Source organism: Odontesthes bonariensis, chromosome 22, assembly GCF_027942865.1.
Source record: "Odontesthes bonariensis isolate fOdoBon6 chromosome 22, fOdoBon6.hap1, whole genome shotgun sequence".
NCBI lineage: Eukaryota > Metazoa > Chordata > Actinopteri > Atheriniformes > Atherinopsidae > Odontesthes > Odontesthes bonariensis.
The window spans coordinates 20,253,692-20,268,147 of record NC_134527.1 but is presented as its reverse complement, the minus strand read 5'-3'; the positions used below and the strand labels follow the sequence as shown (position 1 = coordinate 20,268,147).

Here is a 14,456-nt window from a genome sequence, read left to right as displayed (position 1 = left end):
AAAAGGGACGGGATTCCAAACAGCAGCCTCTTGCTTGAAGATGAGGGACTATCACCCCGACCTTCTACCTAATGAGGTAGTTTTTTCCTAATCAAGCGGGGCAACTGTCAACATCATCACGCCACGTCATCAGATTGTTGTCACGTCCATGGGGTTTTCCCCATGTTTTTAGTTTTATTTTGTTATCATGTTTTAGGTTTATGTCTTGGTTTTTGAGTTAATGTTTTGCCATTGTTTTTCCCCTCACTTCCCATGCCAGGAAGTTGTCACTCACGTCACCTGTTTTTCATTGTCCCCAGCTGCAATCGCTCACCCATCACTCTCAGTTCACTCTTTAGTTTCCATGCTCCCCTTTCAATTTTGTGATTTCTTTCCCCGATCTCACCATTCCCTTGCCACGCTACGCCACGCTACGCCACACTACGCCATGCTACGCCAGGCCACGCCAGGCCACGCCAACTCCTAAAGATAAGTGTTTTCCATCCAGAAACCACCTGAGGCAAACATATGTATTGTTGGAATTTCAGTATTTTTTTTATTCAACACAGCTCGAGCATTTTATGATCTGTCACGAGATCGCATTGCAGCAGCAATTAATAACTTAATTATTTCTGCCACCTTATACTCACCTTATACTTGCACTAATGCTGGTACATTATAGACTGTGCCCACAACTATACGGTCATTTTCATCATGAATCCCCAACTTAAGGCTATATTTTTGTTTTTTTTTAAATGTTTTTCCTCTGTCCTTTGAGTGCAATACACTTTGTATATATTCTAATGTGTTTTCTCAACCCAAAGCCTGGAACAGTCTATGCTCTTTGCCTATTTCACAAACCTTCTTTATCACTTTGAACACCTTGAATGTTATGAAAGAAATTAATATCTGGAAACTATACAATTCTGCTGCTTTTTTGATGCGTAGAACTGAAGTGCCCTCTTTTGGAGGACATAATACTAGAAAGATCTCTCAGACCAAAACTTACTTTAAGCTCACAATACAGTAAGGTTACGTCCTCTGTGAGTTGGAGGATTTGGACTCCAACCCACTGTTAGGTTTATAGTTTTGCACTGAGATATCTTCCACAATTGTCAACAACTAATCCTGCACAGATGGCCCTCATATCTAGTTATTGTGAATGTTTCAAATTACATTTTTACTCTTCAGTTGACACTTGATAACTGTGGCATTTGTTATGTAAAATGGCTGCCACGTTTTTACTGAAGACAAATGAGTTGTAGTTGATTAAATCCCATTTACATGAACGCACTGACCGTAGTGTGAATTTTATACCCAGAGGCGGCCAGAATAACATGATTTCTCCTGAGAAAAGATCAAGATATCAAGCATGCTGTTAAAGATATTACATTTTTGATATCATGTATTTCACTCTTATTCAACTTGTTTCATTCGTATTTCAATCAACTTTGATGGAGACAAAAACATACTTTTGCAAGTGGTCAAAACATTTTCTTTTCTGCACAGTAACCATGTTTTTCCTTTACAATCCTTTTCGAAAAGTGTTTTTAGACGGGATGCTCTTTATGCACGTCGCATGCACACTAGAAACATTACTATGATCATCTCTAAGCCTTGTGGTGCTTTTGAGATGTTCAGCTGCACTTTGTATCTCAGAGGGAAACAATACCGAAGGTTGAGTGCTGAATAATTTTGCCCATCTTTTCACTGAGTAGGATAGTAAAAGTAGAGGTGTGAAAGAACCGATAAAACTTGTTAATAATTTTTGGACACTTTCATCTACATTAAAAGGAAATGATGCCTCATCTAAAACTGGGTTGGACTTTCTGGAGCGGTCCTTAACTGGTTCAGGTCCTACTTAGAAGGCCGGAGTTATTTTGTTACTATTGGCAGCTATGAATCTGAGCGAGTGGCCATGACTTGTGGAGTCCCCCAGGGGTCAATTCTTGGACCTCTTCTGTTTAACTTGTATATGCTCCCTTTGGGTCAGATATTGCAGAATTTTAACATCAATTATCACAGTTATGCAGACGATACACAACTTTATGTGTCTCTGTCACCGGACGACTGCAGCCCAGCAGACGTACTGTGTCAGTGTCTGGAGGAAGTAAACACCTGGATGAGAGAGAATTTTCTACAATTAAATGAAGACAAAACTGAGATCATTCTGTTTGGTAGCAAAGAGAAGAGGGTCAGCGTTGGTAAATATCTTGAGACTCGGGACCTTATAATCACTGACCAAGCTCGTAACCTCGGAGTGTTGATAGACTCAGATCTGACTTTCAGCAGCCACATCAAAGCTGTCACCAAGGCAGCTTTTTACCACCTCAGAAATATCAACAGAATTAAAGGTTTCCTCTCCCAAAAAGACCAGGAGAAACTCATCCATGCATTCATCTCCAGTAGACTCGATTACTGTAACGCTCTTTTAACTGGACTTCCCAAAAAGAGCATTAAACATCTGCAGCTCATCCAGAACGCTGCTGCTAGAGTTTTAACCCGGACTAAGAGATCTGAACACATCACACCAGTTTTAAAATCTTTACACTGGCTTCCAGTCAGTCACAGAATAGATTTTAAAAGCCTGCTGATGGTTTACAAATCCCAGAATGGTTTAGGCCCAAAATACATCTGTGATATGTTCAGAGAATATAAACCCAGCAGAGCTCTTAGATCCAAGGACTCAGGTCAGCTGGTCCAGTCCAGAGTCCAGACTAAACATGGAGAAGCAGCATTTAGCTGTTATGCTGCAAACAAGTGGAACAAACTGCCACTGGAGATTAAACTTTCACCAAATGTAGACATTTTTAAATCCAGGTTAAAAACATTTCTTTTCTCATGTGTCTATGCATGAAATATCTTTTAACTTATCTAGACTGTTGCCTGATTTTAATTCATTTAAATGATTTTATTTGTTTCTCTTTATATTATTTTATGTATTTTTAATGCTTCTTGCACTCCCTGCTGCAATGCTTTTATTTTATGTAAAGCACTTTGAACTGTTTGTACATGAAATGTGCTATACAAATAAATTTGATTTGATTTGATTTGAACAGATGTATTAGACATTTAAAACAATAGTAAAAGAAAATTATTCAAACATATTTACCCATTTATCTTTCAAGAAATGGCAAAACGAGCCTTTTTTTTCTGATCATTTAATGTTGCTCCTTTCTTGGAGTCAACACTCATTTTTATCATCTGTATCTGATTATATCAAAGAGCTGCAAGGGTTGTACAAAAAGTCTTGCTTGAATGGCTGGCTTTGTAGCGAAACTACTGAATGTGAATGAGCTCAAATCAAAAGGTGATAAACATGCATCACCACACAGCTCCTTATCTCTCCACAAGGAATAGCTTAAACCACAGATAAAACATTGCTCTTTTGCCTTGGGATCTAGGAGGAACATGATGTAAGTCCCCAGTCACAGCCGTTTTGGTTTGTATGTCACTCATCTTGTTTTTATGGTTGGGTTTAATAGTATAGAGATGTTTATTTCCCTAATGATGTCTTAGTAACATGCTAATGTTTTCTGAAATTTAGCCCCCTTATCACGTTTCAGTATGCATGCATACAGTCAAAACTGCCACCTTGTTTGACCTGCATGATACAGCATTAATTTCAGAAATAGCATCATTAAGATGCCCCATAGTTTCCTGATTTTTATTTATTTTTTAATGGGAAAAATAGAACAACAGTTGCACGTCATTATGATTAACAGAGGTAAGATTTAGATTAGATTTAGATTTTATTCAGAGACGGGTGGCATACTTTAAGAACCTGACAAACTTGGATTGATACAAGAGTGGGACACGGTGCTGTGGGATTTATTTGCACATTGACTATAAATGGACATTCTTAAATTTTAAGTATCCTACTTTAACTTAAAAGAAAAGGGCGGGGGAGTCCCATCGATTTTCTATACCCGCTTAATCCAAGTTAGGGTCGCGGGGGTGGGGTGGTACACCCTGGACAGGTGCCAGTCCTTCACAGGGCCACGTAGAGACAAATGAGACAAACAACCATCCAATTTAGAGACAATTATTGGTCCATGGGAGGAAGCCAGAGCACCCCGGAGAGAACCCACACATACGCGGGAAGAACATGCAAACTCCACACAGAAAGGCCCCTGCCGGGATTCAAACCAGGACCCTTCTTGCTGCGAGACGACGGTGCTAACCACCATACCACCGTGCAGCCCAGGAGGGGTGTCCCTTAAAATATCATTCCTCTTATAGAGGTCATTTGAAGTTAATTATATTCTTATGAAGGACAGTGGAAAAGTAAGGGTTTCATTTAACTTTTTTTAAATCTGCCATGAGGGAATCATAATAGTGGCTCTGACTTGTTTTATGCTATGAAACCATTCAAAACCATAAACTACGTGAGAAGTAGTTACAGGGGCCTTACATTTATTTGATATGGGATATATTACCACCAGCTCACTGACCAGAGTCCAGCTAGCTAATGACACCAGGTAATGACTAATGTTTTAAAAAACTGTCGGAATTAGTATCCCATTAGAATAGTTGGTGCATCTTGAATGAAAGTTTGTTGGAGCCAACACATAGAAACAGTCACTGGTATTGGTCTTTAAGGAGCTTCCTCACTTGCTACACAACTCAACCCAGTGGCCACATCTATCTTTGATTTTAGGTCCATTATTGAAATGTGCATGCACTTTGCTCCCATACTAATGGCTATATTACAGCAAAAACAACTAAATAAAGCAGTTGGAGACATATTTTCCATCTGATTATTATCCTTGTTTCTGTTCCTCCTCCAGAGGTTTAAAGGTCTTGATACTAACAGGTACCATGTACCGTTTTAGGGGGCAAAAACAATGGGGGAAGTTGACTGCAGGTTTTTAATTAGAATCCATTAGCTAAATAATTGCATCAGGAATGTTCATAATGAACTCTAATTACTTGTGGAGGTCTAAATGAGAAAATCAGTGGCGGGCAGTGGTGGGGATGGAGAGTTCAAGCATGCTGCAAGTGACTCTCCTTGGGGAAATTTGCGTGACAAATGACTGAAGATTCATGTTCACTTATCCATATTCTGACTGGGGAAATTAACAACCTTTGTATGATATCATGTAGCACTGTTCCTTTTGGTATTCTTCTTTTCTCCACTTTTTAACATGCATTGTTTTTGTATGACACATGCTCAGCAAGTTAATTCACTACATTCTATGATTTCTTCTCTTTTTTCATCCTCAACTCTTCTTAGGTCTTTCTGACTCTTTGCCTTTATCCTGAGGCTAAATGCCCTGCAGTGTTCCCAGGTCAACCAGCTCCTTCCATCTTTTCAGGCTCTGTGTCTTTATGTACTTTCAGCCTTGCCACGCTGTCAGAACAGGAGATTAGTCATTCAATCATGCTGAAGAGGAGTCTTTTTGCAGATAAGGCCGGTTCTGAAGGAGCTCCTCCACACTGCTCCATATGTCAATTGAGATTGGCCTCCTGCTTATCGAAACAGGATTTTTGCATCTTTCCCACTATTTCTTCTGCTTTCATTCTCTCTTTGCAGCCCTCAAACTTACCCAATCACTTAATTCCTCCTTCAACTACTGCAGTCACATAGTTATTTTCTTGCCTTCAACAGCTGCCTTTCATACAGCTCCCATGCTGCTATCCTCAATAAAGATCCTGTAAACTTCCTCTTTTATCCAGCATCAAGCGCTGAGGATATGAATTAATCATCACTTTATTTACTGCCAGAATAGTCGATTATATCAGTTTTATGCTCAGACACTGAAAAGACATAAGAATGAAATTGTTGAGCCTGCAGCCATGCTTGGCTCCCTTCTGGATAGGAAGCCAACGACTGCTCAGCATGCTTCAGCTATGCATGAGGAAATAAATTAAAGATGCGAAAAAGTGTAGAAAAATATATGTGAGAGTTGCATGGAAACAAACAGCAGAAAATCAGAGGACAGTTGAAGGAGCGGGAAGGGGTGAAATCTGTGGTATTTCTGAGTTGTATGTTCACCCTGCCGGGTAAGTATGAGTGTTGGTTACGTCTTTGCTCTGGACATACTGATGGAGTTTGAGGATTAAACTGTCATGCATTCCAGTTATGCTTTTAGATTGATATTACTTTATCAATATACAGACACTACAGTAACAGTATCAGTAACAGAAACATGAATTGTAAGGTTTTAATGGTGATCATAAATAGCACATCTTTGTAGACACGCTAGTATCACCCCACACCAAACAAAGCCTTTAAAGAAAACATCTGTTCGTAACGAGAGGCAGCTACCCATTGTGTGAAATCCTCTAGATTATAAATTCACTGTTTGAAAAGGATCGAATGAGCTTGGCTAAGCTTGGCTACTAAGATCATGCTTGATGTAGTCACACTGCATAATGATGATACCTGCGGCATTGTAGCAGGATGTAGCTGTGAAAAGCAATTCCAAACATGACATTTAAAGGATTGTTTAGTATTTTGGAAATGGGGTAGTCGGAAGTACTTATGAGTAGTCAGTGCTTGGCTGTCATAAACAGTGTTCAGAGTGCTGTCAGTTTGGAGAAGCAAGGAGAAAATTCTCCAAAGAAGCTAAGCTAAGACCTACTTTGGATGGGGCCATAGAAGCACCGATTTTCCACATGTAACTCTATTGAACCCCAACAAAAACTCATAGCTGTTGCATTACATCAACCAATGGTCTGTTACTATTTTCTATCACTGTTTCAGTATTACTATATATATCACTATTTTCCCAGCCAAAGAACATCAGTGTTTCTAACTCATCATTGCATACATGGCTGCCAACCAGATATCCGCCATTGATCAGTCGTGACTCAGTTCACTGTTGGGTAATCCCACAATACCAACTGCGAGACCAGTAAAATTAGTGAATTTTTTTTATTTTTGTGTGTTTGTGCATGAGATTGTATCCTGAGTGAAAAACATGAAGTGTGAAGACGTATCTAAACTGACTGTTGACATGTTAAGACCAAGTTTAGGTTGTGGGAACGGACTGCTTGCCCAAGAATATGCTACAAAAAAATAAATAAATTCTCTTTGATTCGATGCAAAGACAAATGTACAGATGTGTGTTTTACAGTGAAACCTTTGACATAATGCCGTCAGCCTGACATGGCAACTCTGCTGATCAGGGCTTCTTGGACAGTGCAGTTATTGAAAGAATTGATTGATTGATTGAGTGTTTATTTCGAGCTTATTTTCAGGCAGATTACAAAATAAATCCATTTCCATAATACATATCAATTTATATATTCATATAGAACAAAGATAACATAAATCAATACTAGCTCGAAAGGGAGTGAGATGAAGTAAAAAATACTTATTTTCTCCCACCCCCATTCAAAAATTGTAATTTATAAGGATGCGTCTTACATACATTGGCATAGTTTTTAACTTTCAACTCAATTTTAACATATTACTACACATATGTTCTCATCTCTTATTTGATGTTATTATTTATTATTTAATCACAATTTATAAGATGATAACATAATAGCCCGTGAATATACATTACAAAATTTCTTCAGTTTTGTATTTTTTCATTACTTCCACTTTATATCTGGCCTTGAACTGATGAATAGACATACACTGCTTAAATTGTTCCTTCAACCCATTCCAGAGCCGAACCCCAATCACAGACACACACATGCTTTTTCTGGTGGTTCTCACCGCTGGCACTTTAAATATTTTACATCCTCTTAGGTGATGTTCTCCATGTCTCAATTTAAAGAGTGTTTGAATATTATCTGGCAGATTATTCATGCTGGCTTTGTACAATAATTGAGCTGTATAAAAGTTTACCAAATCCAGCAATTTGAATTGTTTAGATTGCAGAAATAATGTGTGTGTGTGATCATAAAATCCAGCTTTGTGTATGGTTCTGATAGCCCTTTTTTGCAATTTCCAGAGTAAATTTAAGGAGCTTTTGTAGTTATTACCCCAGATTTCAATACCATACGTTAGATAAGGCAGCACAAGACAACTATACAACAGATAGAGAGCTTTATAATCCAATACATATTTTATTTTATTGATTATTGAAATGTTTTTTGAAACTTTATTTTGTATGTGGCTGATATGAGCCTTCCAATTTAGTTTACTGTCAATTATCATTCCTAAAAATTTGTTTTCTGAAACATTTTCAACTATAACACCATTTACTTTTATTCCCAATTCTGTGTTTTTACAATTTCCAAATATAATTACTTTAGTTTTATCTAAATTTAAAGATAATTTGTTCAGGTCCATCCATATTTTAATTTTTTCCATTTCCTGGTTTGCAATATTCATTAGCGCTTTATAATTCTCATGGGAAAAAAATATATTTGTATCGTCTGCAAATAATATCTTATTTATTGCTTTGGATACACTAAAAATGTCATTTATGTATAAAATGAATAATTTTGGACCAATTATAGATCCTTGAGGAACTCTACAGACAATATCTCGATGCTCTGACTCATACTCACCCATCTTAACAAACTGTTTTCTCTCTGATAAATAACTCTTTACCCAATCCCAAGCCACTCCCCTTTTTTCAATAAAATTGAATGATTGATGGTATCAAATGCTTTTTTTAAGTCAATAAATATTCCAGCTGCAAATTTTTTACTGTCTAATGAATTTGTAATTTCCTCTACTGCTTCTAATACTGCTAATGTTGTTGAATGGTTGGATCTAAAACCATATTGACCATCATTTATTATACTACACTTATCAACAAATTGTTCTAACCTTTTATTAAAAAGTTTTTCTAAGATTTTAGAGAATTGGGGAAGTAGAGAGACAGGTCTGTAGTTTGTGAAGATGTGTTTGTTTCCATTTTTGAATATGGGTATTACTTTAGCTGTTTTCATTTTGTTGGGAAATATTCCAGTCTGTAATGACAAATTACATATATAACACAAGGGCTTCAGAATGGCATCAATAACTTTCTTTACAATAATCATATCTATTCCATAACAATCAGTGGATGATTTACTTTTGCATTTGTGTACTATAGTTTTAATTTCTGCTTCACTCACATCTGAAAGGAATATGGACTTTGTATTTCTAACAATAGGTGAGTCATTTATATCCTTGACATCTGGAATATTTCCTGCCAAGTCCGGGCCAACATTCACAAAAAAGTCATTGAATTTGTTCACAATGTCAATCTGATCTGAGAATTCATTTTTATCATCAATAAAATATTGTGGATATGAATCAGTTTTACTATCACCTTTTAATAACTTGTTTAGGATGTTCCAGACCTCTTTGATATTATTTTTATTTTCATTTAATACATCAGTGTAGTATTGTCTCTTGCACCTTCTAATTATGTTTGTCAGCTTATTTTTGTATTTTGTGTAACGATTTTTTGCTTCATCAGTCCTTAATTTTATAAATTGTCTATACAAATTATTTTTCTTTTTACTTGCATTTTGTATGCCCTTAGTTAACCAGGGGCTTTTTATATTGACTTTAGTCATTTTGCCTTGGCGCACAGGGCAACATTTATTGTATAAGGAGCAGAATGTTTCCAAAAAATTATTGTAAGCCATGTCCACATTCCGTTCCGTGAAAACATTCCTCTACTCCTGACTTACAAGATCACAATACAGGTTGTTAATCATCTCATCTGTTCTAACTCGTTTATAAGTAGGATTTTGCATTTTATTGGGGTTTACATAGTTGTCATCATACAGTGCAAAAACAGGTAAGTGATCTGATACATCACATATTAGCAAACCACTAATTTTGGTAAATTCAATTTTATTTGTAAAAATGTTATCAATAAGTGTTGCACTATGCGTGGTAATTCTACTTGGGCAGGTGATAGTTGGGAATAAACTCATGCTAAACATTTTATTGACAAATTCTTCTGTTCCAACATGCTTATTCGGATTCAGGAGGTCTATATTGAAGTCACCACATATAAATAATATCTTATTTGTGGATAAAAACATATTCTCAATCCACTCATTAAATTGTTCAATACTAGAACCTGGGGATCTATAAACACAGCTGATAATAACATTCTTTTTCTTTCCACAGTCTATTTCTATAGATATACATTCAAGGAGATCATTTACTAATGACATTTTTTCAATAATCTTGAATTTAATTGTTTTAAGAACATATATTGCAACCCCGCCACCCATTTTGTTAGCTCTATTGACATAATTGAAGTCATAACCTTCTATTGTGAAATTACCACCTTTTTCTTCTTTATACCATGTTTCGGACACTGCTACTACACTAAATTTATGTTTTGTTTGCTGTAAGTATTCCTTGATTTTGTAGAAGTTTGCATACATACTTCTACAGTTGAAATGAATGATAGAGAGTTTCCCTTCAGTATTGATGGCATTGTATTGTTCTTCAGAATAATATTTACAGTCAACAGTATTATTTGCAAAAAACATGTTATCTGGGTCTATTTCACAGTATGGGTCATATTCATCCAGGTTGCTGGTTGGGAGTTCATTTAGTTCCAAAGTCTCTACATGATTTAATCTATTGTCTTTAATAGTGGATGAGTTGTGATTCATTGTCACTGAGTGAATGTACACAGATGAGTATTACCTGATCTTCTTTGATATTACTTGTACTTCTCCAAATCCTTCTCATCCTTGATCCAGAAAACCATTGCCTGCTCCGGAGTTCCATTTAACTTGATAAATACTCTGCCATTCGATGTCCATGTTGCCTGGATCTTCTGCTGCTTGCGGAGATATCGTGCTTCTTTGGCAATTAAGGCATTTTTCTGTGTTAAATGTTCATTTATGTACACATTTGTTCCTCTGAGCTTCCTACCTTGTTTAAGTATGGCATTTTTCTGCTTCCTATTCACAAACCTCACAATAATAGCAGGCTTCAATTTCTTGTCTTTCCGGGGCAGCAGATGGCATGCCTCTATGTCATGACTCTCAAAGTTGACCCCCTTGCTCTGCATGAACCGAGTAACTTGTTGTTCAACAGATTCCTGATCCTGTTCTGTCGGCTCCCGATTTTGTGCAACAACATTTGCATATGTGCGCGGCTTAATATCCATCCCAGATATGATGAGATCGTTCAGGCGTGTGTATTGCTCCAAATCTGCCAAACGGTATTCTAAAGCATTGATTCTCCTGTCTTTTTTCTCATTTTCCATTTTCAACTCTTTCAGTTCACGAGTAAGACTCATTATTGTGTCTTGTTGATCTGAAATTTTATTTACCTCACTTGTTAGAGAGTTCAGAAGTTTCTTTATTTCCTCAAATTCTTCCTCCATAGCTGTGGTGTATTTCTTCGGCCCCATGTCTAAGCGTCCACTGCACTCCGTAGCCACAGCACAGTCCCAGGTGGAGAGGACCTAGCAGGCCACAGCACAGCCCCAGGTGGAGAGGATCTAGCAGGCCACAGCACAGTCCCAGGTGGAGAGGACCTAGCAGGCCACAGCACAGCCCCAGGTGGAGAGGACCTAGCAGGCCACAGCACAGCCCCAGGTGGAGAGGACCTCGTTGTTTACAGACACAGCTAGCTCACTGAGCTCGGCGGGCTTTAAAATGTGTGCTCCACCAACGAGTAAAAATCACATCACGCACTCCCTGTTGATCACATGCTTGTTCCAGGCACGGGAACAAAGAGCAAGAAGTTTCTAAAGACCGTCCTCCAGTCGTCACTCGTTACTCCCGTGACAGCAAACCGCGAGCTAGCATCGTTACCAACGTGTTCCAATGAACCAAACGCTTATTTTCAAAAACTCTTTTTGGAATTGGAACTTTTTGAGCTGGACTCACTTTTGGTTACCGTGGAAATGAACAATGCACCTGAGAAGCCTGTGAGACTCTGATCTGTGTGAAGACGTCTATAAACCTGAAGAATCAGACATCACTCAATCATAAAGGGTGAGAAATCTTTTCCATGCTCAAATGTAACCTGAATAATCATACCTGTTGTATTGTTGGCCATATCCTTTCATCTGAATATGGTTCAAACACTTAAGTGTGCCAAGATTGTCTATTTTAGCTAAACACAATTCCAAATAAGGTATGATTATCTATCAATGTTTAGGGAGATAATCCCTAAACTTGTTATTGTTATTGATTTTTTTTTCTCCATCTACAAAGCCAAAGTTGATGCACAGATGGAGAAACTTCTCGTGGAAGAGAGAGACAATAGCAGCAAAATGACTTTGCTGCCAGAGGTGAGTTAGTTGTATGTGTCTCTCTGCGTCAAATTTGATTTACTGATACTTTTGCTCCTTCAGCGATAATAGTTATGTTTAAAATGTATTGCTAGGAAATATTTGAGGCATTTTCTGACCAAGTACAATTAAAAACATATGCTCGGGGACATTTTTATAGTGGATAGAGACAAATATTGCCATGGTCCATGTTTGAGAGGAGGACAAAAATGCAAACAGGCTGGAAACAGACTAATGTCGAAACAATAACTTTATGTGCAAATTAAACAAAAACAAAGCAGCAAAATACAAATCGGTAACTAGGTAACCACGTAAACATGGTGATTGAATGACAAGACAAAGGCAACTGAGGGCATCCAGGAACCATGGCTGGAAAACAGGCCAAACTGAATGGACAAGAGAGCAGAAATAAGAAACTGAACAAGAAATAAGGCTCCACAAAATAATACAAAAACCAAAGCAGAGACAAACAGGAGCTGAGAAAAGGCAAAGAACATAACAAGCACCCAATGATAGATTATAAAGTAGAACAAGACATAAACCAAAAGACAAAGTCAAAACCTCCACCAATCCAGTCCCAAGAAGATATCAGAGATATTAACAGAACATGGCAGGGATCCAAGAAACTGGAAGATAAAATTGAATGATACATTCCAACAAAAGAATCTTCATTTTTCACTTCTGCCATGCATCTTGACCGCTTCTCCCATGTAGTTTGGAAGAATGATTCCATTCACCATCTTTGTGCGCCGTAGTGACTGTCTCTATCTCTGCCTGCTTTTCCTTCACAGAAACAATGCACACACCTGGACAGACCGTGCGAAGAGGGCGAGGATGGTGTCAGTGAATGTGTGCCGGATCAGCCAACCCGCACTGAGAGGAAGCCGTACTGCTGTGCCGAGTGTGCGAAGAGTTTCAAGAGACGGGGGCATTTGATAAATCATCAGCGCATCCACACTGGAGAAAAGCCTTATGCCTGTGAGCAGTGTGGGATGCTTTTCAGGGAGTCAGGGCATTTGAAAATACATCAGCGCATCCACACTGGAGAAAAGCCTTACCTATGTGAGCAGTGTGGGAGGCGTTTCAGTCAGTCAGGGAGTTTGACAGTTCATCAGCGCATCCACACTGGAGAAAAGCCTTACCCATGTGAGCAGTGTGGGATGCTTTTCAGTCAGTCAGGGAATTTGATAAGACATCAGCACATCCACACTGGAGAAAAGCCTTACCCATGTGAGCAGTGTGGGAAGAGTTTCAGGCAGCAGCACTGCTTGATAAATCATCAGCGTATTCACACTGGAGAAAAGCGTTACGCCTGTGAGCAGTGTGGGAAGAGTTTCAGGGAGTTAGGGAGTTTGAGAATTCATCAGCGCATCCACACTGGAGAAAAGCCTTACCCATGTGAGCAGTGTGGGAAGAGTTTCAGGGAGTTAGGGAGTTTGAGAATTCATCAGCGCATCCACACTGGAGAAAAGCCTTACTTCTGTGAGCAGTGTGTGAGGCTTTTCCGTACTTCAGGGAATTTGAAAAAACATCAGAAAACTCACATGAAAGAATTGGTGTTATAACTTACTGTTACACGCAATAAAGAAATTCTTTGTGAAAGGCCACGGTCTCTATAACATTTGTTTGCATGCAACTTAAATTGTCAAATGCTGTCTAATGTTTAGTAGCAAACACACACAGAACTATTCTTGGTTTCAGTGTTGCTTTTGGTAACATGTTAACATCAGCTTCTTTTACAGTTTTTTTTCAATCGATAACAAGCGCTCACCCATACTTCCGATAATTTTTCTAAACTCTTAACACAGACTCACACCTACAAAACACAATTGGCCAAATGGATCATTTTCTTCTCAAAAAAACATTTTGTTAAATATATAATAACTCTTTATTTCAAAATAGAACACATCTTTCTCTGCACACATTAACTTTCCCAAAACACTGGAAATCTGACTCAAAATGAAATTATTCTGTCAAAGAATAACACTTGTTTACACTTCACAAGGTACATGCAGTCAATCAAAGTACACCAGGTTTCAAAATACTGGCTATTGTTGACATTACAAAAACTGCATAGACTTTTATGTTTCAGTTTTACAGGTGTTTGCATGCAAAACATGAAATCCACCGTTTTTTCACCAAATTTCTTGGTTGGGAACTGTATGTCCACATGTAATGTTCACATTCAAAGGCATTCCAGTAAAAAGCAAATAAGTTCTTTTTTTCCTTTACTGTTTACTACTGGAGGTACAGTAGAAATACTGTTTACAATATGATAGAACAGAAAACAGTTCACTTACAGTG

General features: G+C 37.9%; 1 protein-coding gene across 1 annotated transcript in view; it reads left to right on the top strand.

The window, feature by feature from the left end:
• LOC142373353 (uncharacterized) overlaps positions 1-13,717 on the top strand; it is a 314,679-nt gene extending 300,962 nt beyond the window's left edge. The window contains exon 4 of the mRNA XM_075456558.1: positions 13,156-13,717. Within this exon, the coding sequence (XP_075312673.1) occupies positions 13,156-13,717 (562 nt within the window). The remainder of the gene's footprint in view (positions 1-13,155) is intronic.
• Positions 13,718-14,456: the final 739 nt, after the last annotated feature.